Here is a 27700-nt window from a genome sequence, read left to right as displayed (position 1 = left end):
ATTATTGAAAGAAGTGATTTTTTTATTTTAGGTAACACTGCGATTTTGCAAAAGATTGATTGTTATAAAATGAGCCATTAATAATAAATAATTTAGGACGCGTAATTCAATAAAATATTGCATGGATGGTATAATAATTTTTGTAATTGGTTTAGTTAAATATTAGTTATCTTTGAATCAGAGATAATACACGATTCACTTAAATAAAAAAAAAAAAATTCGTAAGATAAAAATGAGCAAATCTTTTGTTTGTAGACAACAGAAAAAAAATGTTAACACACAAAGAGATTTTTCAAGAATCCTTAATAGAATTAACTAATTAATTAAGTAATAAAAGGTCATGCGTCAACATTCTCAAAGTCCCATTTTGAACTCGTCAAAGTAGAATCGTAGGAAGCGATAAATTCAGTATTTCAGTCTTTCATCGAGTAATAAATACCAATGAACACAATAGCTACAGAGCCATTTCAGAATGTCGTGGGACGTAGCAAGCTTCATAGACAAAAGTGGTTAAGAACTAGAACATGAACAGACAAGATTTCATTTAAACTTGTCATTAAGCAGAATCCTCCCACTTCTTAATGTTTTCTTCCTCCAGCACACAGTAAGCCTATTAAGAAATAATTAATTACATCAGAAACCCCGGTGCCGCCCATATCATTACGCAAGGAGTTTTCTTGAGAGACACTATCGCGTCTCCTCCACTTTTTCTTGCTCCGGTCCTGGAAGGGAGCGCCAGGGCTGCGATTAATCGGCGGCAGGCGTCGAATTTTTTCGGAGCTTGGCTGTAATAAAGCGCAGGATATCAACAAGTTGCGTCGTAGGCGTCCACTTAGCTTCCTCTTATACATAAATTTTTCCGATTGCATTTATGCCTTCGAGTGGTATTTATCTTGTGTTTTGTGCGGTACCTAGCCCAAGGCCCCGAGCTCAGGCATGCGATATTGGCCGTGGGCGATGCGGCTCAACTTAGTCTGAGCCGAGAGACTCAAAGAGAATTTTTATTCCGCTCTGATGATAATGTAAGCTTCATTTTTATACAGGAATTTTCTAATTTACATAATTTATTTCTATATTCCTAATGGAACACAATTAAGGGACGGCGTAGGTTTGAAGAGATTTACTTCGGGTGTTTTAAGTTTGATGAAATTTGTTCTATAGACATTTAACTTTTTTCTTATAATCTCATTTTAGAGGGGTACTTAAAACTTGCGCAGCTTTTTACGTTGACTCTGTCGGAACTGTTTCATTTTTGTTATAGGAGTATTTATTTTGCATACTTGCTTGGTTGTTTGTTTGCTAATTAATATGATAGTTAAAAAATAGACGTTTGTTACGCAACTGTTCAGTAGTGTTCAGTATTATTGATTTTTTTTTAAATAAGTTAATTATATCAAAAATGTATCAATAGTCATGTTGAGCCCACGTGCTACCCTTAAGTGTATATTTGTATATGTTAACAGTTATAATAAGTGTTCATTTTGATATGTAGGTATAACGTAACATTAAACTGTTATTTTTTGCACCAACATTAAATTTTGCTGCTCAAAGCAAAAAAACGAAGAGCTTTGAATAGAAAAAGTTTTCAGTAAATATATTTTTGCCAATCTTAGAAATTTAAACAAAAAAAAAATGAAAATTTTATCGAAAATACTCTTTGTTTTGAAATGCTACTTGTAGGTTATGGACGCTGGGCTTTCCGACGTGTGACATTTAAATTAGAGGTAATTTTGATTAAAATCATGAAAATCATGGAACAGAGATTTCCACCCTTTTACATTTGTGACATGTATGACATTTGTCTATGTTTGAATAAAATATGTTTGTTTAGAATAGTATAATATGCTATATTTGATTAAACAAGTGAAACAATAGGCATCTGTTGTAAAGTGCGCTTTGTACTCATGCGGGTTTTTCAAGCAAGCGTGGGAAATAATAGAGCAGATAGAGCGAGTTCATGACATTTTATAATTGCGTCATCCCCCACAGCGGTGTAAAGCGGACACGTTTCAATACGAGAGTGAGTTCAAAACATGGCATTAATTTTTACAATTAGCAGTTGAAGTTATAACTTATTGTATTTGATTTATGGTTTACCAAGCTTGTACTGTCAAGCTTGTAGCTGTGTAGCTGTGCCTTAAGATGCAATTTTATTCGTAAGGTAGTCTTAAAGCTTTATGTGGATAAAATTCAACGTTCAGACTTATTTTCGAAGCTATACTTCTAAAAAGATATTCCATTATTTTTATGGAAATATAATACTAAAACGTAATACTTTTTTAGTTAATCGTTCATTTGTCGTAGGGCATACATGTCTACCCTGAAGCACCTTAGCTGCCTTTTTCCTGTTTTATCATTTATTTATTATTTATTTAGGTTTAAGTTGTATTTTCTGTCGTCAGTATGTCATATTTCTTATTTTATCCCTTTTGGTTTTATTTTTCATTTTTCTTAAGAATCTCAAATCAATTGCATTAACACGGCGTTTAGTTTTTCTGTCTTGTCCGTATCCATATTTCACTACTATACATTAAAGCTGCTCTGACTACTTTTTATTTTATTTGTTTTGATGTTTCGTTTTTTCCTAGGAGTGTTGTTCTCATCTTGTTAAACATTTTCCCTGCTTTCCCCAATCTTTTTATTATTTTTCTGTTGCTTTGTATTATTGTTCCCAAATATTTGTATACGACGCGCGCCGGAATAGGATGCCGAATTTGAGCTACGAGCTCGGTGTCGGTGTCGGTGTCGAGGTCTCCGAGACCGGTCTGAACATTGACATGTAACGCCGCGCTATATAGAAAAAGAGAGAGAAATAAACTGATCAAGTGATCAAACAATATGTACATGAAACGCCTCAGAGAGTGGTTGGTGCTGATTCCATTTCTTAGGACCCCCACAATGCTCTAAGATTACACAACCTACACCCACTGCCAGAATTCATTGAGTATCTAGACCACAACGATCCTCAAGATGCAGAAGTGATGCACGGATAACTCTCGGAACTGAGGCGATTAGTGTGCGTAGGCGTTAACGGGCAGCGCCTCCTGTTGGCAGCGGTATTAAGTAGCAACTCGAGCGAGGTTGTGACGAGAGGAGTGGGAGCGCGAGAATAGCGTATTACACATTGTACTTTAATTTTTTTTTTACAATATAATAATAATAATTAATTATGATATTTCTATATGACAAATAAATAAAAAAAGTATATTTTATAATAAACAAGAATCGACAATATATCATTATTACTCATCATTTTGTCAAAAAATACAAATGCAACATATTTTTGGTTTTTATTGTTTTTTAAGAGAAAATTAATGACTTCGCCGCGTAAACGTGTTTAATTTATATGAATTGACAACGCAGAGTTAAAACTCCAATCGTGCGTCCCTGGGTCGACGCAATCTTTTTTATTCTGTTACTTTCCCTTGCAGTTTTATGTTATGCCTTTTCTTTTCTTCTGAGATGGTCATAGTTTTGGGTTCCTTTATTAGTGCATCTAATACGATTGAGTATGGGATTGGGATCAGCACATACCCTTGTATCACTTCCTTCTTTGTTTTAAGTTATTTTGATTCCTCACTGTTAGTTCTATGTTTGTGTTTTCCTTGTTATTTTTTTTATAATTGTTATTGCTCCTTTATCTATTTGTGTTTTTTTTAAGCTTTCACATTCTCTTCTTATCCGGTTAAACGATTCCAAGTATATGTATCTCTTCTGGTTTATAGTTTTTTCGCTGGTTTGTCTGGCCACAAATATTAGATCTTCTTTTTTTTTTAAACCGACAGTGAGCGTCTTCTGTAGTAGTTTCAATCTCTTCTTTTATTTTTCTTCCATATTCTTGGTAAGATTTTTGTTTTCTGCCCTTTTTCATAAATATTTTGTTATTTCGGGGGATATTATCTCTCCCTGGTGCTTTTCCTAACTTTATCTTTCATACAGCTTCTGATAAATTAAATATTCTTTCCGTGTTCTGTCAATTTCCTGTAATTCATTCTACTCCTGATGTTCTTCCTCTTCATTTAAATCATCCTCCCTCAATTCTTGAAAATGCTGTTCCCATCTATCCATTATTTTTTTTCCATCTGTGACTATGTTATTTTCCATCTTTGTATTTTATGTTATTCATATAATATTCTTTCTTGTGTTTTAGCTGCTTAAGGTTCCCAAATGTAGTGGATGCCTATTAATGTTTGTAATTTTTTTGGTCAAGTTGGCAACATTTAAAATTTATGATGGCATATTTGACATTAAATTCAAATTTTGGGCATCTTCTCATTGGTTTTTTAGGGGCGCTGATGTCAAAATTAACAACTCTGAACTGACATGCCAACATTGCTGCCAGTAGTTCAGAACTGCCAACCCAAAAATTTGCTTTAATCGTTAATAGTTACTCGGTAGTATATTATTACATAATACTAGTTTAATAAGACGTTTGATAAAAAATCTGGTTACTGTTATTATTCAAGGTTTTTCGCACATGATCCATTTAAATGTAACCGTGTCAAATGACATTTGACGTTTGTGTGAAATTCATTTTCAAATTGATACCGAAAAGACTTTTTAATCTGAAAGTGCTTTCACCTTTAAAGTTCAGTACGAGCTTTGTACACGTAATCTTAACCGTGATAAATGCACTAGAAAAAAACTGTATATTTGGGACGAACAACAAATAATAGGCTACTATTTTTTTCTACCTAAAAGTTTTACGCTGTTCCCAAATTGATATTAATTAGACTATTTTATCCATTTTAAAATTACTTTAAAACGAGCGACGTTCAGGTTTCGACGGGTTAGACTTAGCGTTCATGTGACGTTCTAGCAAACAACACAACAATACAGAACAAACTGTTGCCAAAACCAGTTTCACAAAGACTTCCATGTCCAACTTCCAACTGTTTTTTGGGTTTCATAATAAGCCTATTTTGAACGTACAGTAAAAACAAATTGTTCTTGGTTTTCTTTGTAATTATGAGTCATAGTCTGTCCGAATTTTGCTTTCTTTATTGTGTTCTTCGTTTTTTCGTTTTTTTTTGTATGTCGCATAATCTTCTGATTTCTTTGTATGTAAGTATTTATTATATATCTTTTCCAACTATTTTTTTCTCTTTGGTTATTTGTTTTATTTCTGCAATCCACAATTCTATTATTTTTATCTTTTAGTTGTTATTTTTGTAGTTCCAGAGCTCTTTCATGCTGCATCCAGCAAGCTATTTTTGAATTCGTTCTATTTTTCTTCTATTTCAATTCTTTCTGATTCCTTTAATTTTACATTTCTGGATATACTTCTCCATAGCTGGTTTCTTTAAGTTTATAACTGTTTATCTTTTGTTTCATTCTATTTCTCCCTTATCTTATTTTTTCTTTCTTTATTTTCTTCATGCCCATTTATACCAAATAGTGCTCACTTTTTATTTCCATCGCTTTTGTGACTTGTACAGTTTGCATATGTTATTAACATTATTAATTTTTTATTTGTAATACAAATTTAAATTATTCTATCTCCTTTGTTGTCCTTCATTTCTTCTTCTTCTCTTGCAAAACATTCTTCTATGCTTGTATTATGGTTTCTTACTTTTCTATTTAAGTATCCCATTATTATTATTATTATTATTATTATTATATTTTCCTCTTCTTCATATAGTGTTTCTGGAGTTCTCCATAGAATTAATTTTTTAGTTTCTTTCGTTGCATCTTCGTTTTTTCACAAGCGATTATCATTGTCCACAGTTCTTCGTCAAATATCTCCATTTCTATCTTTAATATTCTTTCATTTACATTTTCTTCTTGTTGTTGTATCCATACGTTCCGTATGTTAGCGACCATCATGGCAATGTGAACTTTATTAACTGCTGTTCGAAACAATTCTGTCATATTCATGTTAAACCTTGTTCTCAGGTTCCTCCTTCATTTACATAAGTGTTACTAGTACCTCCTCTTTATATTTTATCATTTCCTTTATCAATTCCTCTTCATTTCCTTTTATATTTTGTATACTCCAAGTTGCTATACTTAACATATTTTCTATGTTCGCCCTTTGGGTTTGTATTAAATTACAATTTTTTTTCTTGTTACGTGTTTTGGTCATTTCCTTATTCATATTCTAGTTTGTCTCTTTCGTTATATTTCTACTTGCCTCACAATTATTTCTTAGTTTTTTGGTGCTGTTTGACTTATTTCGTCGTTTTCTTTAAGTTTGTCTTCTTTTTTTCCTATATTCATTTTTGTTATATTTCTGATTCATTCTTTGCTAATTCATGATTTATGTATATTTTTTGTTCCACTGTGTTTAGTTTATATTTATTGACCATTATCTGGCGTTTCTTCTGCAATTTCCTTGTTCAGTTAAGATTATGTAGTGTCTTATTCTTTTTATAAGTTCCCAATTCTCTCTCTTATATCGATTATATCATTGTGCATGCCTTTATTCTCTCCTTTTAATTGTTTATTTTCATTTATCCAATGTCATGATATTGATGATTTTCATACTTTTTTTGGTCTTGTTTTGTGAACTCCATCATTATCTCTGTCAATGTATTCTTTTTGTTTCTCTTTTCCCTTTCCTTCTTTTTGTTTGGAGTTTTATTAGCTATAGAATGTTAAGTCTTAAAATTTGGCCGATCAACATCTATTATCGTAACATTAAAAATGATGTTGAAAGTAAAATTCTCAAATTTGATTACTTCCCGAGCGTAAGCTAAGTACTCGTAAGTATTGTAATCGAGTCCATCGAGCGACTTCCTAATTTTATGTTTTGTCGACCTTTCATGACCCTAAGAGAACGAAGAAATAGATCTCCCATTTTCGTCTGTCCGTCTGTCTGTCTGCCTGCTGCCTGTCCAGATTTTTATTAGACAGATGATCTTCGAAACTATTTGACCAATTGTTATCAAATTTTGTTATGCACCACCAATGGGATGACGTCATTTTCAAAATTTACAATAATATAATTTTTTTAATTTCATAAAATAAGACATTCTTGCAGTTGTGGTGTATGAATCTGTGTTAAGTTTTCACCTTAGACATCCAGTTTTTTGGAAAAAAAAATTTATAACAACATTTTGCAATTTAACTTTGAAACTACAAAACCGATTGCTATGAAATCTTGGAAACGTTTTAAGGTTATCGTAATCATGGTAAACCATTAATAAAAATTTATTCATTTATCCCCTCCCAAAAAAATTATGACGTCACCCCAAAATTTTGCTGAATAAGTCTTATCTAAAATGTACAAAATATGATGAGTCTGTACTTGTGATTTGTCATTCCATTCATATTTTTTAGAGTTGCTTATACGGGGTGTCTAAAAAAAATTAATAAATGGGTGAACTTATTTTAATCTTACATGTGCAAAATATGCTGAGTCTATATGATCTAAAAAATAATTTCGGAGGCTTGCACGGTCGGAATCAATACATGATCGTTTTCCGGGTTGGAACGGTGTTAATTGAGTTTCTGGGCTAAACGTTTTGCACATTTTCGTAAGTGGCATCTTCAGGAGCAATGTAACTCATTATGTCAACTATAACAAAGGCGAAAAAAAAAGAGTTTCGCCTGTGGTATGGTTGACATACTGAGTTAAACTAAAGTGACTGGACTCTCTTCCGATGTATAAACATAAATAAACATTTGAGGGTCAGATTGCCATTACCAAGTGCTGAAGGACAAAGGTTGTTAGAGATGGATTATTTTAAGTTCAACATGGTGAATCATCAGAATCTGACAACGGACTGTCAGTCAGTAGCGTAACATGCACACTTTAGAAGGGGGTGGTTTTTAAATTTATTTTTTTAAATCGCAAAACAATAACACACGGAAAAATTAACTTAAGTGAACTGGTCACTATTAGCCACTAATCTAAACAGGGACAGTTAGAAACGTTCACTATGACAGAGAAACGATGACGGACACCTTTGAGGGTGCGCCCATTCGAAAATGCTGGATATGTTTCTTTGTACTCCAGGAGCGAGGGAAGTTCTGTCGAAACAAGTTTCGACCAATTTTTTAGAATTGCTCATACAGGGTGCCTCAAAAAAATTAAAAAATGACTCAATTTATTCTAATGTTATCAGAAAATTTTATAAAGGAAAAATTCGTTTGAAATATATCCGTATCACGCTTCTTTGCATTAACTTTAACATTACATAAATATATTCATTTTAAATTTCTAGGGGTTCTCATAAAATAATAAAATTCGGAAAATCGAATTTTATAATTTTTCGAATAAGCGGCATATGTTTTATTGTACTTCAGAGGCGAGGGAAGGGCTGTCGAAATAACCTTCCACCAATTTTTTTTTTTAATTATTGTAAATTTATGTTGGGGTCTAGACACTGAGCCTTGAGGCTCTCCTTATGTAATAAAAAAGAACTCACTTTAATATTTTGACTCACATTTGAGTATCTGCTTATAGCTTGCTAAAGAATGTGGTACCAATCTATACCCATTAAATGATAAATTGTAGATATAGAATTCAATGCAGTGGGTTCGTTAGTTTCGTTAACTGATTTAATAGATGTGTCATCAAACAACCCCAGATATACAGACAGATGTAAATAAGAAATCTGCACTTTCTGACCGTAGTAGCCGTGAAATACACTGATGACGTCAAACCAAAAATTATTAAAGGCATTTTCATTACTAAATACCTCTAATATTCGGTATTATTTCTGTTTCTCTTTTATTATGAAACCTAGTATGGGAATTTAATTTAACCGATTAGACTTTACAACAACAGAATTGTTCAAGCTCATTAGCCATGTCACGTTATTTTCCTAACCTATTTATTTCAACAACTGGTAAATATTGATAGAGTAATTTTAACCGTTGTTATTATAATGGGGTTTTACTATACAAGGTAAACTCACAAACTGCAGAAAACTGGCCTAATTTAACATAAAGCGAAACATTCAATATGAGATTAATTTATAGTTTAGAGCACTTAAACTCTGATTTATCAATTTACTAACATTTTTTAACTGCACGAATCTGACTTTCCCGTAAACTTGAATAAAGGCATTCTTACCACACAATGTGAAGTGCAGTAAATTAATATTACAGCACTAATGAAGTAATTGAAGCTTTTCACGCTGTTGCAAGTATATAACACGTTTCAACACAATACATTTTGTCAGATTTGCTTTTAAATTCTAATTCAGAACGAAATTCACATTAAATTAGTAGCACGAAAAGTGTATGCACAGAGACCATTAATAATAACTAAGAAAATTAAGCGACAAAATTTAATCAAAAGTTAGGCGCTTATTGAAAATTCAACAGTCATATGAAATTCACAAGCTACATTTCAGACTTGAGACAAAATCTTGGCAAGACTTGTGGTTCGTTTTATACCTAAAGTAGACTGCCATGTTTAGCTGCCATTAAGTAAACTACTCAAGCAATCTCGTCTCAATAACTCCAAGACTATAGCAACAAGTACAAACTTGCTTTTTTCCTTCGTGTTAACATAATTTGAAGCAAGATCCGTAACACAGCACGTGCATAATTTATACTTTATTCTGGAGCAAATCCATAGTCAACGAAGAACAAAACTAGGGAAGTGTTACAGGAAGGAAGGAAGACAATTTTTTATTATCGCAAAAAATGCTAATGTAAAGAGAGAAAATTGCGTCAGCGTTATTATTAGAAACGTGCGAAGAGGGGCTATTCTTATAAGCTCTCTAAACTGATAAATTAATGTATAGCCATAAACGTACACGCTTTAGCAAACGAAAGGCTCATGTAATATTCAAAATACGATCTCGATGTTCCTGATATTTATGAAATACTGACTAATTACTACTTTTGTAAACAAAATTTTAATATAGCGTTATGTGTTTGCGTTGTTTTACATTATAAATCTTGTGTATACACTTAATTAAAATAATTTGACGTAATTATGGATAAGTATGGAAATTTTCTATTCTATTTTGTTTTTGTCAGTGGGTTGTGTAATAGTCCGTATTAGTCCACATGCGATACTTCCAAATGGTTTTGTGAGGTGGTAAAAATATTTTACGAGACGTTCACATCCTCGTTCTAGCAATATCGCACGATATGCTATTTCGCAAGAATCTCTACCCTTGTTCTAATATTACCCCAAGTGGCCGTCTTGAAATCATCGCTGAAAATGTACTCAGGACATATTAAAAATGCAACGGAAAGGGACAGAATGAAATTACCTCCTGTACAAACAGTGTACTCGAGGTAATATCGATCTGGCAGACATTTTTTAAGCAAAAACAATTAGCTGAAGGAAAGCGGGAAATATCAGAGGAAATTGAACTCGAGCTGAATGATGATAAAAAATCTTTTACTTAGACTTGACTGCCATATTTGATGTCAATTTGATGGCTTAATCGTTACAAAAAAAATATTAACATCGACTTGATTCTGTGCTTCTATTCTGTTGGATGAGGTTGTAATAAAGAGGTTCTTTTTTGTCGCACTAAGTAAATATCAGCCATTTTCGAATAATCGCAATTCTTTGAAAATATAGTGTCGTTCGTTAATAAAATCCTTTTCAACTTCGAAATTTCCTTTGGTGATAATTTGAATCTTTTTCTCTTCGTTGATAAAAGGGAGGGTTTCACTTTCCTCAAGATAACATCGAAATGACCGCATCGTATCAGTTCGGAAGAAAAATAATAACAAAGACCAAGGGTGAAATCCCTTTGCGACTTTGTGTAGAATGAGAACTTATAAGTTACCTATCAAACTGTAAAGAATTGCCTGTGTGCCATAAAGACAGTTGATTGAAACTTTTATTTATCTATATTTCATACAAGTTTAATTAAAGTATAGAAGCTCACACAACAGTGATGCATGGCCGACTAACTTCTAAGAATTTGAAAAAAGACCCATGATGGCTGTTATGAGAGTCTTCCCAAATAATCTCCTCAAACTTTTAACGTGGAACTAATTACACGAATCAAATATTCAAAGTTCGTTAAAGTAGGTACATATCAACATTAATTATAGAACTCAACTATCAACTTCAATTAGTTCAGGCTATTAACAATGAACTCTCGGCGGATTTGAGAATTTGATATTTTAGAGCTACTATAAGGAGCTTTTCAATTATGATTTGATTAAATGCTGAGGAAAATAATCATTTTATTGGACTGTCGTTGATCAACGTGGCAAACGAAAATTATGAACGTAATAGATTAACTTATAAAATAAATAGAGTTTATTGTCTCAGCTAATCAATCAAACCAATTAAAACTATCAACTATGAAAAAATAAATGCGCAAGAGAAAATTATAAACTCAATTCTGTACACCAAAAAGGAACGTCATCAGTTTGATGAAAGGAATGAGTAGACGAATTTCGGTTAGCACATTGTCACGAAAATTTAGTTGTCTTCTTTTAAACTTGGATATTCTATCTCTGGAAGTACCTACTTCTGTAAAGGTAAAGACCAAACTTGTACGGTTTTTTGAGGACTATACCCTAAAATTATTTTTAACTATACAGAGTATTCTGTATTTAAGAAGTAACACACAACTTAGTTTTTTTTTTTAATGAAATACCCTACATACTTTAGGTATTCTCATTAGCTCCTTCCTAGGCTTTATAACCATAACATATTTTTAAAATTCCGTTGCGACGTTGTAACCTTATTCCAATCCTGTTGATTTTAGTAATGTAAAGTTTCACAAAAAAGGATAAACAAAGCTACGCGCTTTCTCGTCGTATCAATTAAACAAAATTTTAAAATACAGAATATTTACAAAAAAATTCTAAAAATATCGATATTTCAGTTTTTTCAAATAGAATATATTTTATTACTATATCTTACTCTATTTTTTGTTCTCATTATTCTAATATGTCGATGTGCCTCTTAAAAAAGTAAAAAATTGCAATAACAAAAGCAGAATCAGATGCAGTAATAAATATAGGGTGTTCTATTTGAAAAAACTAAAATATTGATATTTAAAAATTATAATAATGAAACATTTTTTATAAACATTCTGTTCTTCTATTGATAAAAAATTCAGAATTGGAAAAACGTGACAATATCGCATCAGAATTAAAAAAATAAACTGTGGTTGTAAAGCCTAAGTCAGGTCAACCAAAATAACTAAATATATATAGGGTGTTTCATTAAAAATAAATTAAGGTGTGTGCAGCTCTATAGCTTAAAATAATTTTAGAGTATAGTTTTGAAAAAGCACACAACTTTGGTGTTTACCTTTTTTTTGTTTCTAATTATCAATACTATATTGACGAACGCTCTCCCTGTATATACGGCATCACTTGTTTATCTGCCATATGAAATTTAGTGTCGTTGAACATATTTATATATACAGGGTGAGTCATTAGAAAAAGTTAGAGACCAAAATTGTACGGTTTTGGGGACTATACTCTAAAAGTGTTTTTAACTATTCACGCTATAGAGAGTGTTCTGTTTTTAAGGCATAACACACCATTCTTTTTTTAAGGGAACCATTCTATATAACTTTACATATTTTAATTGATCTCTTCTTAGGCTTCACAACTACAGTTTATTTTTAAAATTCCGATGCGACGTTGCCAGGTTATTCCAGTTCCAATAGGATTATTTTCAAAGTCTGTCTTACAATATTTTGTGGAAGGATAAATAAAGGACGCGGTATCAACTAAATCAAATTTTAATCTATAGAGTGTTTATAAAAAATAATTTTCAAATATGAATATTTCAGTTGTTCGAATGGAACATCCTGTATTTTATTAGTGAATCTTACTCTATTTTTTGTCCTCATTCTTCTAATACGTTGAATTCTGCCCGTGGCTTGGCTCACGAAAATTTAGTTGTATTCTTTTAAACTTGGATCTTGTATCTCTGGAAGTTCCTACTTCTGATTTTAGAACGGAAATAGACAATCTCTTAAAAGTTATGTTATACAAAGAACAAGATTAAAGAGGAGCTGTATAAGGTGTGATGATAAATATATACAAACTATACAGGGTGAATCGTGGTCCTCGATATCTCTTTTCTTATTAAAGGTAGAAGAAATCTAAAGATCAAAGTTGTACAGTTCTTTGAAGATTATAGTCTAAATTTATTTTTAACTATACAGAGTATTCTGTATTTAAGAAGTAATACACAACTTAGTTTTTTTTTAATGAAATAACCTATAGTTTTAGATATTCTCATTAGCCCCTTCTTAGGCTTTATTACCATAACTTTTTTTTTAAATTCCGTTGCGACGTTGTCACATTATTCCAATTCTGTAGATTTTTTTTTTGTAATGTAAAGGTTCACAAAAAAGGATAAATAAAGCTAGGTGCTTTCATGTGGTATCAATTAAACAAAATTCTAAAAATCTAAAATATCGATATTTAAAAATTGTAATAATGCATTTTTTTTATAAACACTGTATCAGAGAATATCATTTCAGTTATGCCACAACAAAGCGTGTACCTTTATTTATTACTCCACAAAATATTGGTACACAGATTTTAAAAATAACCCTTCTGCGATTTTTTTTTTGAACCCTTCTACTGCTAAAAAATTCAAGAAAATTGGAATAACGTGGCAACGTTGCATTAGAATTTCAATAATAAACTGTAGTTGTAAAGCCTAAAAACAAGTGAACCAAAACATTTCGAAATATATAGGCTGTTTCATTAAAACTAAGTTGTGTGTAGCTCTACAGCTAAAAATAATTTTAGACTATAGTTCTGAAAGAACCACAACTTTGTTTTTTTTTTCTGTTTGTAATAGTCAATGAGATATCGAGGAACGCTCTCCCTGTATATGCGGCACCCCTTGTTTATCTGCCATATGAAATTTAATGCTGTTAAACATATTTATATATACAGGTTGAGTCACTAGAAAAAGTTAAAGACCAAAGGGGGTGAGGAATATACTCTAAAATCATTTTACACACTATACAAAGTGTTCTGTTTTTAAGGCATAACATAAAGAAAATACTCATAAAAAAAGAACAAAAAACAGAATAAATGCAATAATAAAATATAGGGTGTTCTATTTGAAGACACTGAAATATCGATATTAGAAAATTGTAATGAATAAACCATTTTTATAAACACTCTGTATATGAAAATGTAACACAAAGTCGCATCGTAATTTCAAATATAAACTATGGATGTAAAGCCTAAGAAGAGGTCAATTAAGATAGGTAAAGTTATATAGGCTGTTCGATTAAAAAAAATAAATTCCAGAACACTCGTTATAATTAAAAATAATTTTAGAGGATAGTCCTCAAAGAACCGTTCAACTTTGGTCTTTGACTTCTTTTCTATTTCTAATAATTATTGAAACATCGAGGAATGCGTCTTAGTAACTCACCCTGTATATATAAAAGAGTAAACTGATTGACTAACTAACTAAATAAATGTCATCCGCCAAAGGATACCACTCATTCTTTGTGAAACATAGACGTACTAAGTATTTTTTTTTTACTTCTACATGCAATCTTTCATTCCATATTTTACCTTCTTATTAGGGGTGCAGTTTCCAAAAGTGCAGAAATATTTTCATTCCCTATTTATTAAATTTCAAGCTTTTACTTTGAAAATGTAGGATGAAATGAACATTAAGATTTTCATCCCCTATTTTACCCTCTGGGGAAAGAATTTAAAAAGAATCTGGCCTTATACCTTGTCTACATTCTAAAGGGAATGTCGGTGTAAAATTTCAGCTTTCTAGGTCCAGGAGTTTGGGCTAGGCGTTGATGAGTCAGTCAATTAGTGAGTGAGTCAGGACTTTTCTTTTTGTATACTTATATTGATAACCTTAATCTATATCTGAAATTTAAAAGTAGTCGGTTTGATTTTATTCAGAAATTGTGTCTAATAAATCTTCAACAGAAGGACTACAGACATATGGACAAACAAATGGAAACGGGAGATCAACATGAAAATACAAATTCGTAAGAAAAAATAAAAAATAAAACAAATTCAGCTTTTTCGAAAAATTATAAAATTTGATTATGCGATTTTTTTTTTATGAGAACCCTTACGTTATAGTAAATGTAAAGAAGCATGCTGGGCGTATGTTCCAAATGAGTTTTCCCTTAACAAAATTTTGTGATGACGTCATCAACATTTTTTCAAACACACGATATTACTTTGGGTAGGTGTAGTCGTAGTGTAATACTAATGATAAATTGACTCTTTCATTAACCCTATATAAGAAATTTAAGAACTTTTAATGCAATAATAAATCATAAGTATAGACTCATATTTTGTACATTTTGGATAATTGGCGGCGGGGATGATTGGTCAAATTTTATTTAGCATTTAACCATCTACATGATATACCTAATATACATACAAGATTTGACAACAATCGCTCCAGTAGTTTCGGAGATTACTTGTCTGATATAAATGGATATAGACACCAGACAGACCGACAGACAGATAGACAGACGGAAACTGGAGACCAGTTTTTTCGTACTCTTGAGATCATGGCACGTCCAGAAAAAATGAAAGTGGCAATTCGGTCGATGGACTAGATTACTATACTTACTTAGCTTACGCTCGGGAAGTAAAATTCACTACATTTTCCATTTCTTTTTTGTAAACTAAAGGACAGAGGGAAATGGATTCTAAAAAAAAAAACATTACGAAATTCGAAGAACGCCAGAAAACACGAAAAACAATCAGCATTGAGCATCAGGGGCGAAGAAATAGTGTTTCGTTTTCGAGGTAACGTAACCTCATTTTCTTATTCATTGCGGAGCCGACAGAACGTCTTGGGGAATGATTCAAACGGATTTTGTACGATTACGTCGAAATGCAAAGTCGTCGTTTATTGACAGCCAACTGACAAGTTGATTATATTATCATTTTTTTTTATCATGAGTTAGATTCTCTCGTGTAAAATTTGTTTTCAGTACAGAGTTGTTTCTTTTTTTTGTTTACTGAACCTTTAATATCAATCAAAGCCGCATAACACATGCAAATGTTCCATTAATGACTATTAGAAATGCATTTTCAGTTAGCATTAGTATTAGACAGATTACAGCACGGAGCTGTTCCCTAATTAGAATCTATCTCAATTACACTAATCACATGCCACTTTGAAATTTATAATCGATACTCACCCACTTGGTTTTTATTATCAATTGAAACAAGTTTTACTATTTACATTAGCTGTAAAACTGCCATAAACTCGCTCAATGGCTAAAGGTTAGAGAATTCTTTGATTAGAACCAATGATGTTTGCAAATCGATCTGTTTAGAATCACTCAACTTCAGAGTTTTTTGCGACATTGATTTCTCATCTAGAAGGAATATTTCTGTATGCAGTAAAATTTTATAGGCTATTAGTGTCAATCTGTAACAAGAAACTTGCGTAAATTTCAGGGTTGTATTCCGGAAAATAGTCAAGCAATAAAGACAAACCTGTCCAGTGTTTGACGACCGCCAAGCTTAATCCACGAAGTTCTTAAATACCTCGATGCTTTGCCGCCTCCTGCACGCTATCAGACTAAATTCTAAAAATAACGCTAACGCTGGCAGTTTAGTGCGTTGTGTGTAACGGTGTTCTGTTAACGCTTTGCATGTTTAATTTTCACACTATATTAAATGGCATTGTTTTATCTTTATAGAAGGGGCGGAGCAACATGCGGCGTCCAGCCTGCAGGTCCTCGTGACAACATGAACACGTCGTCGACGGAGAACACATCTGTCATCCAGGCTCCGCACGAGGCCACCTACTCCATCACCCAAATTGTCTTCATTGGTACCATAGGTAAAGCAATCATTTGTGTGTTTTTTTGTTGTGGAGGCCGAAAGAAACTGGAGAGGATATCGTTTTAATGAGTGGCAGTGTTTAGTTTGCTGACTCGTTTTTGACCAAAATGACCTCTTTGTGATACTTGATGATCGGTAATTGAAAGCTTGGGGTGGTGAGAATTTCTCTTCAGAGTTAAATATTGTAAACAATATGATTTAGAAGGGGTTAACTAAGTTAGGTTAGGTCAGAACAGAGATGAATGAGATGATACAAGCGGAGGTTGTAACTATTTCATTCACAAAAATTAGCTCTCAGAAATATTATTTTAAATTTATTTTCTAACAACTGTTATGTATAAACTGACGACAGTTTTGAATTTATTTTTTAAACAGGACGGGATTATGTAAATAATTTTCCATATAAAGTGGTATTTACTTTGTAATAAAAATTACCGCTTAAATTATGGTTCAAGTTTTCCAAAATTTGCATAGTCGATGGGATAATGAACATTAAAACTGGAAGACTATTAAGACACCGATTAATTTGAAATACAAAAACCAACATATTCTTCAAAAGTTTGTTTACTTTAAGGCGAGATCGACTCCAACATTGTGCTTGCTCTAAGCAGTACACTGGCTGCGGTTTCTCTCGAATTTATAGAGGGTCGCAATAAAAAAAAACGAGTAACACTAAAGTAATTTTCGTTAATAGTTATTGCAGTTTTTTATTTTTTTGAGAGATATTTTGATAGCAAGCAAACAAAAAATTGAGTAAATTGAAATTAATGAAAAATTCAAGAAAATTGGAATAATGTGGCAACGTGGCATCGGAATTTCAAAAATTAGAATATGTTAAAATATATAGGGTGTTCTAATTGAAAAAGCTAAGTCGTGTGGTATGTCTCAAAAATAAAACACCCGGTATATTCAAAAATAATTTTAATATATTTTTCTCAAAGAAAGTACAGCTTCAGTTTCTTTTTTCTATCTTCTCACCCCGCGACCATACAGTAAATAAAGTTAAAATTGCGTGCTTATTTTTTTCCGATTTATAATAGAGATTTCTAAGCTTTTAACTAGCTTTTTAGATTTGTCCGAACTGTTTGAAAGTCATCGAATGTAATTAATTACGCCAAAATCGATGGCTACAATGACATACCCTCTAAGAAAATAGAGGGCGGGTGGGCGGGACTAGCATTTATTAAGATGAGACTGACTTTTTGAAATGATGTACCCTCTAGGAAAATAATGGGCGGGTGGGCGGGCAAGCTACTACATACTAAGATAAGACTGATTTTGGCAAATGATACCTTCTAGGAAAATATTAGAAGGGTGTATCAGTGTATCATTTGTCAAAGTCAATCTTATTTTAGTAAATTAGTTGATTGCATGCGACAGTGATTTTGGTAAATGACATACCCTCTAAGAAATTAACGGGCGGGTGGGCACGGCTACTACTTGCAAAGAGAAGACTGATTTTGGGGAATGACATACCTTCTAAGCGTACTTGTTAAGGCAATAGTGATTTTGGCAAATGCTACCTTCTAGGAAAATAGAAAGGTGTATCATTTGCCATAATCAGTCTTATCTTAGTAAGTACTAGGCCCGCCCACCCGCCCTCTCTTTTTTTCGATAGTATGTTATTCGCCAAAATCAGTATTCCCTTAATAAGTACTAGCCCCACCCACCCTCTCTTATCTTGAGTTGAGTTTAAGATCGATTTTGCCAAATGACATATTCTCTAAGAAAATAAAGAGCGGCTTTTCTTAGAGGCTATGTCATTTGCCAAAATCAGTTTTATCTTAGCAGGTATTAATCCCACCCACCTACCCTCTCTTTTCTTAGAAAGTATGTCATTTGCCAAAATCAGTTCTATCTTAGAAGGTGCTAACCCCACCCACCCACACTCTCTTTTCTTAGAAGGTATGTCATTTGCCAAATCAGTTTTATCTTAGCGGGTACTAGCCCCACACACCCACCCTCTCTTAAAAGATAAAATGATATACCCTCAAGAAAATAATGGATGGGTGGGCGGGGCTACTACTTGCTAAGATGAGACTAATTTTGGCGAATGACATACCGTCTAAGCGTACTTGTTAATGCAAGACTAAATTTGGCAAATGATACCTTCTAAGAAAATAGAAGGGTGTATCGTTTGCCATCATCAGTCTTATCTTAATAAGTACTAACCCCGCCCACCCGCCGTCTCTTTTTTTCGAGAGTAGGTTATTCGCCAAAATCAGTATTCCCTTAACAAGTACTAGCCCCGCCCACCCACCCTCTATTTTCTTATAGCTTATATCATTTGAAAAAGTCAATCTTATCTTAGTAAATACTGCCCCCCCCCCTCAAGAAAATAGAGGACAGGTAAGCAGGTAAGATACGACTAATTTTGGCAAATGAAATATGCTCTAAAGAAATAGAAGGCGGGTGGGCGGGGCTAGTTTTTACTAAGATGAGACTGACTTTTTCAAATGATATGCCCTCAAGAAAATAATGGGTGGGTGGGCGGGGCTACTACTTGCTAAGAGGAGACTGATTTTGGCGAATAACATACCCTCTAAGCGTTACTTATTAAGACAAGACTGATTTTGGCAAATGATGCTTTCTAGGAAAATAGAAGGGTGTCTCATTTGTCAAAATCACATTTATCTTAGTAAGTACTAACCCCGCCCACCCGCCCTCTCTTTTTTTCGAGGGTATGTTATTCGCCAAATTCGAAAAATTTTATTGAGTCAATAATAAACTTACTTTTCAAAAATTAATAAAAAGGGATAACCCGTCTTAAAAAAGTTGTTTTCATTTGCAGCGAAATCGGAAGTGATAAAATTTCTTTCTGTCAATTTTATTTCCAAGGTTGGTAGGTAAAACTTTTAACAAATCAGTTGATATGAAACACACTGTATTAAGCCCATAATGGTACCAGTCTTTAACTCTCATGCATGCCATTTTTTGCATAATTTATTCTTCTTTTTCTTTTATTAAGGAAGTTTAAAATTTTATTTAACAAGTCTGTCGCACATAAAAGCTAATATTTGAAATACTTTTCATTTTTTCGATAACGTTGCAATTTTTCCTCTAACTTTTAAGACCATTTCATTCCATCTCAAAAATTTCAAAATGGAATGAACACCTTTTGAGACTCATTAAAACTCGACGTTAAAAGGAAGAACAAAATTAGATGAATATTTCTAGAAACATTGTTAAAATAAATTGTTCCATATATAATTTTTTGAGTATACTATGTAAAATTAAAATCGCATTCAAGACGTATTTATGAGATGAACAAAAAATAAACTTCAGGTAAAGTTCTATAATCCGTTAACTTGTGCTAGAATTTTACCTAAATTTTGAAACGATCTTCTTTTAAACCTTAGATATAAATCGTAAAATTTAAGGTTTATTTTTTTGCCAGATAAAATTTTATAAAATAACATACTTCTGTATTTATGGTGTCTGAATTTGCTTTGAGTTTGTTTGTTATTATTATAATTTTCATTATTCAATATTTCGTGGAGTAAAACTAGTCTTTCAATATATATGTAATACCAACCAGATGTAACATTGCCATGCTCAGTGTCAGTCGCATTAATTTTGCATCTGAAAGCTCTGAGGTTTAATCACCGAATATCCATATTTTCCTTACATTGTGACTGGTTTACTTTTGTACCTTGCAGTCCATACATATCTATATTTTAAATTACAAGGGTTATTTTAATTTTATCCACCCAATTTTTCAGAAAATTTGTGAATGTAATGTGTTATTGTCCAAATTGATATACGTGTCCTTGTTAGAAGCTTGATGACATCCACAACAAATTTTTGTAGTGGAAGTAATAGAGTAATGGATGTAGATTTTCGAAAAAGTAAAAATTCTACAACCAAATTTTACCACTTAACATAGAAATTACAACACAAAAAATTCTTCTGAAATTTTGTACATACTTTAGGTCATCGTGAACGTGGTAAATCGCTAATCACTAATCAGAATCATCCGTTTTTAGTATAAATTTTGCTTGGAATTTATTTTTGACTCCATGGTTTTATAAAATTAATTTCTAAAAATTACATTTGTTCAAGCAAATTTTGCTGTATGCCATTTTACAATTATTTGTAGGTATAGAATGATTTTTAGAACATTGGTCGAGGGCTATTTCGAGAGAACTTCCCTCGCCTTTGAAGTACAGTATAACAAATCCCACTTCTCCGCAAAGTTATAATATTTGATTTTTCGATTTTTGTTGTGTGATCGCCTCCATGAAATAAAAACTAGTGGCGTAAATAACACCCTCGCAGCTCCTGAAACAGATAACCAACGGGAAAACATGGTGTCTCACTATTTCAGTACTTGCGTAAATTCGACTGTTTATGTTTATACTTCGAAAGAATTCGACTGTTAGCACGTTTTGATAGCAAACATGTGCGTTAAAAGATAATGAAATTTTTAAATGGCTTGTCTCATAAGGAGAGGACTAATTTAGTTAATCAAGCTACAATGGAACAGAACGGGCCGAATATAATTTTGGGTGAACTGTTATTCACATGATTATTATTTTATTATTATTAAATATAGGCGGGTGCGACATTACTATATTTTTACATTTTGGCGACAATCGGGATGAAGCGTTCTTCGCTTACGCTCGGGAAGTAAAAATCAATGAATTTGGTTTAAGTCAAAAATAGTTTATCCAATTTTCGCAAAACACTGAAATTACTATTAAATTATTAATTTTTATTTTAATATGTAGATAGATCTTATTACAAAAAATAAAATTTACACGGTCAACGTTTATCATTTACCTAAGAAAGCAGATTTTTATTAGACAGATAATCTCCAAAAGTACTGGGCCGATTGTTGTAAAATTTTGTATTTATATTAGGAATATCATGTAGATGGTAACAGGCTAACAAAAATTTGCCTAGTCATCCTCACCAAAGATGTGATGGCATCATTTCAAAATTCTACATAGTAAATGGGTTTTAAATTGCATAAAATAACATAATCCTACACATATGACCCCGTGTTGAACTTTTACCCGAATTTAATTTTGAATCTGGAAAACCGAATGCTTTGAAATCTTGTAGGTGTTTTAAAGTTGTGATAAGCATGACAAACTTTTAATCAAAATATATTTACTTATCCCCTCCAAAAAATTGATGACGAATAAATCGTATTTAAAATGTACAAAATATGATGAGTCTGCACTTGTGATATATCATTTGATTGAGATTTTTTGGATTTGCTTATACAGGGTGACTCAAAAAAATTAATGAATGTTTGAATTTATTTTATTGATTTAATCAGGGACTACAAAATCGAATGCTTTGAAATCTTACAAACATTTTAAAGTCATTGTAAGCATGGTAAATTTTTTATGATCAAATTAAGAAGGAGTCACCCCATTTTCCCGAAAATGTGAAAATACAAGCGTCTTTATTTAATAAGAATTATAATAATGGTATTCAGAACATTTTGACGATTGTAGCTTACTATTTACCTAATAATTTTGATCCTTTGTTTTGAGGGGACGAACTCATTCAAATCAAACTAATTTCTACGTGACATTCTTCCGATGTAGAAACATAAACACTTTCAAGTTGTTTTTCTTTTCGAGGATAACCTAAGGATGTACGGTAATGGAGTCCATCGGGAAATTTGGTACTTTCATATTTTTTTGATATTTCATAACCTCTAGACAAGGTCGTAGTTAGGGGGAGACTAGGGGTGCTGAGCCTCTCCTAGATATAAACAAGTTATAATTATAACCAAATGTGAATTACAACATCGGAAATCAAACTGATAATACTTGTAATAAACGGTTAGCACGTTTCTTTACCTTTACTCAAACATTAGATACATATTTTTGTTTTAGCCTATAATGATTAAACAATAAAATTCGCAAAATCAAATCTTTTAATTTTTCGAAAGAGCTGGATTTGACAAGTTGTACTTTATAGGCGAGAGAAGTTCTGTCGAAATAATCTTCGACCGATATTTAGGAATGAAACCTGGTTTCATCTAATAATAAATTCGCAAAATATGAGGATGTGAAGTGCAGAAAATCCTCATTTGCTATTAATACGAGATCGATAAACTCATTTAAAGCTTTTAATAAATTTTTTCGGAAATGACAATTTAATTAAAAAAATATATACCTTTCTTAAACCCACTGGAAAAGTTTATAAAAGTGTACCCTAAAAAGAAATTTGAAAAATTTGACTAAACAATGTTTTTCACTAAACTAAGAAAATTTTACTATGATGGCTAATAGGGTCTAAAGATCCCAACAATAATAATAACAATAGTTCCTTCACATCAATTTTCTCGCATTTTTTATCTTAACTAGATAGAAAATTTAAAAATATGTTATTGTTTTTCGATTTTCCCGGAGTGTCGATATTTGAAATACTGGTAGATATTTCTTTAAAGCTGGAACATATTTGTTAATTAAGTAAACTAGATCATTATTTCCAACCACTCGCCACATACCGTATAACGATGAAGTATCGAAACGACATTTTAATGTTAGTGTTACTGTTTTCCTACTTCAAATTACAGAAATTAGTTTTAATTTAATTTTTATCCACCCTAAAAACGCTAGCTGAACACTAAATGGTCATTAAAGTTACTACTATATTACACATCACATAAGATTAGACTTCTAAAATAATATTTCCGTAATGTCTATGACAATAACATTGTCCTTAATACAAGAGTAGTACTATAACATAAAAGAAACAGAAAAACGACGTCAAATAGGGAGTGGAAGTTCGAACATTTTGCTACACGTACAAAGTAAATTATTTATATAACGCGTGGACGCTTTTAGATTTGCAACATTCCGTCAAATTTAGCAAGTAACTTTGTAGGTCGAGCAAAACAATCGAACGTGTAGTCCCTACTTGACCGCACTTTATAACACGACCTAAAGAAAGTTCGTTTCCCAGCATACGTATTACGTAACACGCTTTATTAACCCGGGAAAGTAAAGTGTCCGTATAAGTAGCACCCTCCAAATGACTGTCAACTATTATTCCGAGAAATTTAACTCCATCTACAAGCGAATATTTTTTGCAGCCGGAATCCTGTCCGTGGTAACAGTCGTGGGCAACATAATGGTGATGATCTCCTTCAAGATCGACAAACAACTGCAGACCATAAGCAACTACTTCCTTTTTTCGCTGGCTGTGGCCGACTTCGCCATCGGTCTAATTTCCATGCCCTTGTTCACCGTGTCCACCCTCCTCGGCTACTGGCCTCTGGGACCCCTAGTCTGCGACACTTGGCTAGCTCTCGATTACCTCGCCAGCAATGCCTCCGTGCTCAACTTGCTCATCATCAGCTTTGATCGCTACTTCTCGGTGACCAGACCGCTCACGTATCGTGCCAAAAGAACCACCAACCGAGCAGCCATCATGATAGCGTAAGTGGCTTCATAATAGGCTCGCGATCTGTTTTCTGTTGACTTTCTGGCTCTTGTATATCCGAGCACATTTTATTACGACCGCCCATAAAATCCAACCGTATAAAATATTGAAGTGGGAAAAATTATTGGATTGTAACAGTCGTGAAATAAATCGGAACGGATCCGTCCTTCATTTTATTACTGGGTTTGATGCACGCTTGCAATTGTGTGCAAATTACGGTATCTAAAGTGACGGAATAACATTTTCTCGAGACGTAAAGGCCGGTTTACACGATGCATTATTTAGCAGGATGTTTATGTGCTTATTTCGATTATTTATTAATCGAGAGGAGTTATGGAACATATCCCTAGGAAGATAGGAAGGTGGGCGTTTAACGATTTATCAGTTTAAACATTATTTTTAAATAGACGATGTTCTCGTGTTTTACGCAAAATTTCGACAGAAATATCACGAAATGAACTGTGAATATTATCGGTTTGCAAGGGTAACCTTGTTTATGACAGCACGCTAGGTATATTTATGTTCAAGTAATTTATTTATCTTTGATTTCAGATAGTGTCTTATTTTTTAATGCTCATTTTAAAACGATATTTAAATTATAACTAATAGAAGTCAGTCTTGTCCTAAAATTTATACTAAAATCCACGTCACATGACGTCATAGAAGCAAACATATACAGGATGTTTTGGAAATTGTGGACCAAAGTTTGGATATGACTTCTATTAAATCATCCACATTAGGAGAATGCTGCTTAATGTTCATATTTATCCTACTTCAGTTTGGCGGATATTAAAGGAATAATTATTCTATCCATACCATGCTCAGAAAGTGCAGTTTTTGAAGCTTGTAGATTTAGTATATTACAGCAGTACCACAATGACAATTTATTTCCTGCAAATAGTTGTTATGTTTACGACTAAAGCTTCTTTTACGAGGGATGGAGTTATATATATGCATATTTGACCAAACAAATTTCATTCCATACGTTGCTTTCATCATTAAGAGCAATTTAGAATCAACGTTTGGGCTAGTAGAATTGGAAACTACTTAATTGCTCCAATCGTGCCTCCACGACGACTTACAGGCGACGTTTATCTTCATTTTCTTAGAAATACACTTCCTGAACTGTTTTCGCAACAAGAAAGTGAAAACATGTTAAATATCAGCCTGTTATTGAAACAAAACTCTATATTAAAAAAAAACAAAGATTAAACAAGAAAAGATGACTATCTATATTAAGAAAAAGGCCAAAATATAAGGCCCGCCCACCCGCCCTATCTCAATTGTGATGATTTTTTCATTCCTAATCAGACCGAGGGGCAAAGTTTAATTGTAATATCAAAATTTTTCTAGAAAATACTACTCTTTTAAAAACATATCTCATATCGTAATTTCTTGTAGACAAATGAACTCACGATGAATAAAAAATTCATCACAATTGAAAGGGTGGGTGGGTGGGGTTATATTTTGTCCATTTTTTCTTAATATACGAAGTCTTTTTTTCCCAACAAGAAACTGAAAATCATCCTGTTACTGAAATAAAACTCTATATTAAAAAAAACAAAGAAAAAACAAGAAGAGACGACTACCTATATTAAGAAAAATGGCAAAATATAAGGTACGCCCACCCGCCCTTTCTCAATTGTGTTGATTTTTTCATTCCTAATCAGACCGTGGGGCGATGATTAATTGTAATATCAAAATTTTTCTAGAAAATTCTACTCTTTAAAAAACATATTTCATATCGTAATTTCTTGCAGAGAAATGAGCTCACGATGAATAAAAAATTCATCACAATTGAGAAAGGGTGGGTGGGCGGGGCTTACGTTTGGTCCTCTTTTTCTTAATATGCGAAGTCTTTTTTTTTTCGCAACAAGAAAGTGAAAACATGTTAAATATCATCCTGTTATTGAAACAAAACTCTATATTAAAAAAAAACAAAGATTAAACAAGAAAAGATGACTATCTATATTAAGAAAAAGGCCAAAATATAAGGCCCGTCCACCCGCCCTATCTCAATTATCATGGTTTTTTCATTTTTAATCAGACCGACGGGCGAAGTTTAATTGTAATATCAAAATTTTTCTAGAAAATTCTACCCTTTAAAAAACATATTTCATATCGTAATTTCTTGTAGAGAAATGAACTCACGATGAATAAAAAATTGATCACGATTGAGAAAAGGTGGGTGGGCGGGGCTTACGTTTGGTCCTTTATTTCTTAATATGCGAAGTCTTTTTTTTCGCAATAAATAAGTGAAAACATGTTAAATATCATCCTGTTATTGAAACAAAACTCTATATTAAAAGAAAACAAAGATTAAACAAGAAAAGATGACTATCTATATTAAGTAAAAAGGCCAAAATATAAGGCCCGCCCGCCCGCCCTACCTCAATTGTGATGTTTTTTTCATTCTTAATTAGACCGACGGGCGAAGTTTAATTGTAATATCAAAATTTTTCTAGAAAATTCTACCCTTTAAAAAACATATTTCATATCGTAATTTCTTGTAGAGAAATGAGCTCACGATAAATAAAAAATTCATCACAATTGAGAAAGGGTGGGTGGGCGGGGCTTACGTTTGGTCCTTTTTTTTTTAATATGCGAAGTCTTTTTTTTTCGCAACAAAAAAGTGAAAACATGTTAAATATCATCCTGTTATTGAAACAAAACTCTATATTAAAAGAAAACAAAGATTAAACAAGAAAAGATGACTATCTATATTAAGTAAAAAGGCCAAAATATAAGGCCCGCCCGCCCGCCCTACCTCAATTGTGATGTTTTTTTCATTCTTAATTAGACCGACGGGCGAAGTTTAATTGTAATATCAAAATTTTTCTAGGAAATTTTAGCCTTTAAAAAACATATTTCATATCGTAATTTCTTGTAGAGAAATGAGCTCACGATTAATAAAAAATTCATCACAATTGAGAAAGGGTGGGTGGGCGGGGCTTACGTTTGGTCCTTTTTTCTTAATATGCGAAGTCTTTTTTTTCGCAACAAGGAAGTGAAAACATGTTAAAAATCATCCTGTTATTGAAACAAAACTCTATATAAAAAAAAACAAAGATTAAACAAGAAAGGATGACTATCTATATTAAGGAAAAGGCCAAAATATAAGGCCCGCCCACCCGCCCTATCTCAATTGTGATGGTTTTCTCCTTAATCAGACCGACGCGACGGGCGAAGTTTAATTGTAATATCAAAATTTTTCTAGAAAATTCTACCCTTTAAAAAACATATTTCATATCGTAATTTCTTGTAGAGAAATGAGCTCACAATAAATAAAAAAATCATCACAATTGAGAAAGGGTGGGTGGGCGGGGCTTACGTTTTGTCCTTTTTTCTTACTATGCGAAGTCTTTTTTTTCGCAACAAGGAAGTGAAAACATGTTAAAAATCATCCCGTTATTGAAACAAAACTCTATATTAAAAAAAAACAAAGATTAAACAAGAAAAGACGACTATTTATATTAAGAAAAAGGGCAAAATTAAAAGACGGAATAAGCACTTAACACAAATTAGGGAAAATTCATATTACTCTATTTATATCGTAAGTTTCGTTAATGTACGTTAAAAAATA

The 27700-nt window shown here is 32.4% G+C and overlaps 1 protein-coding gene across 2 annotated transcripts in view; it reads left to right on the top strand.

The window, feature by feature from the left end:
* Positions 1-27700, top strand: part of LOC135129290 (muscarinic acetylcholine receptor DM1) — a 136310-nt gene that overhangs the window by 61896 nt on the left and 46714 nt on the right. For both annotated transcript variants that reach the window (XM_064056454.1, XM_064056455.1), the window contains exons 2-3: positions 16563-16705; positions 23768-24113. In XM_064056454.1, coding sequence (XP_063912524.1) covers positions 16612-16705; positions 23768-24113 — 440 coding nt within the window. In that variant the 5' untranslated portion in view covers positions 16563-16611. The remainder of the gene's footprint in view (positions 1-16562; positions 16706-23767; positions 24114-27700) is intronic.

This window comes from Zophobas morio, unplaced genomic scaffold, assembly GCF_036711695.1.
Source record: "Zophobas morio isolate AGI-343-1 ecotype UQ-CSIRO unplaced genomic scaffold, CSIRO_AGI_Zmor_V1 ptg000014l, whole genome shotgun sequence".
Classification (NCBI taxonomy): domain Eukaryota; kingdom Metazoa; phylum Arthropoda; class Insecta; order Coleoptera; family Tenebrionidae; genus Zophobas; species Zophobas morio.
This window is presented reverse-complemented; position numbering and strand designations above follow the sequence as displayed.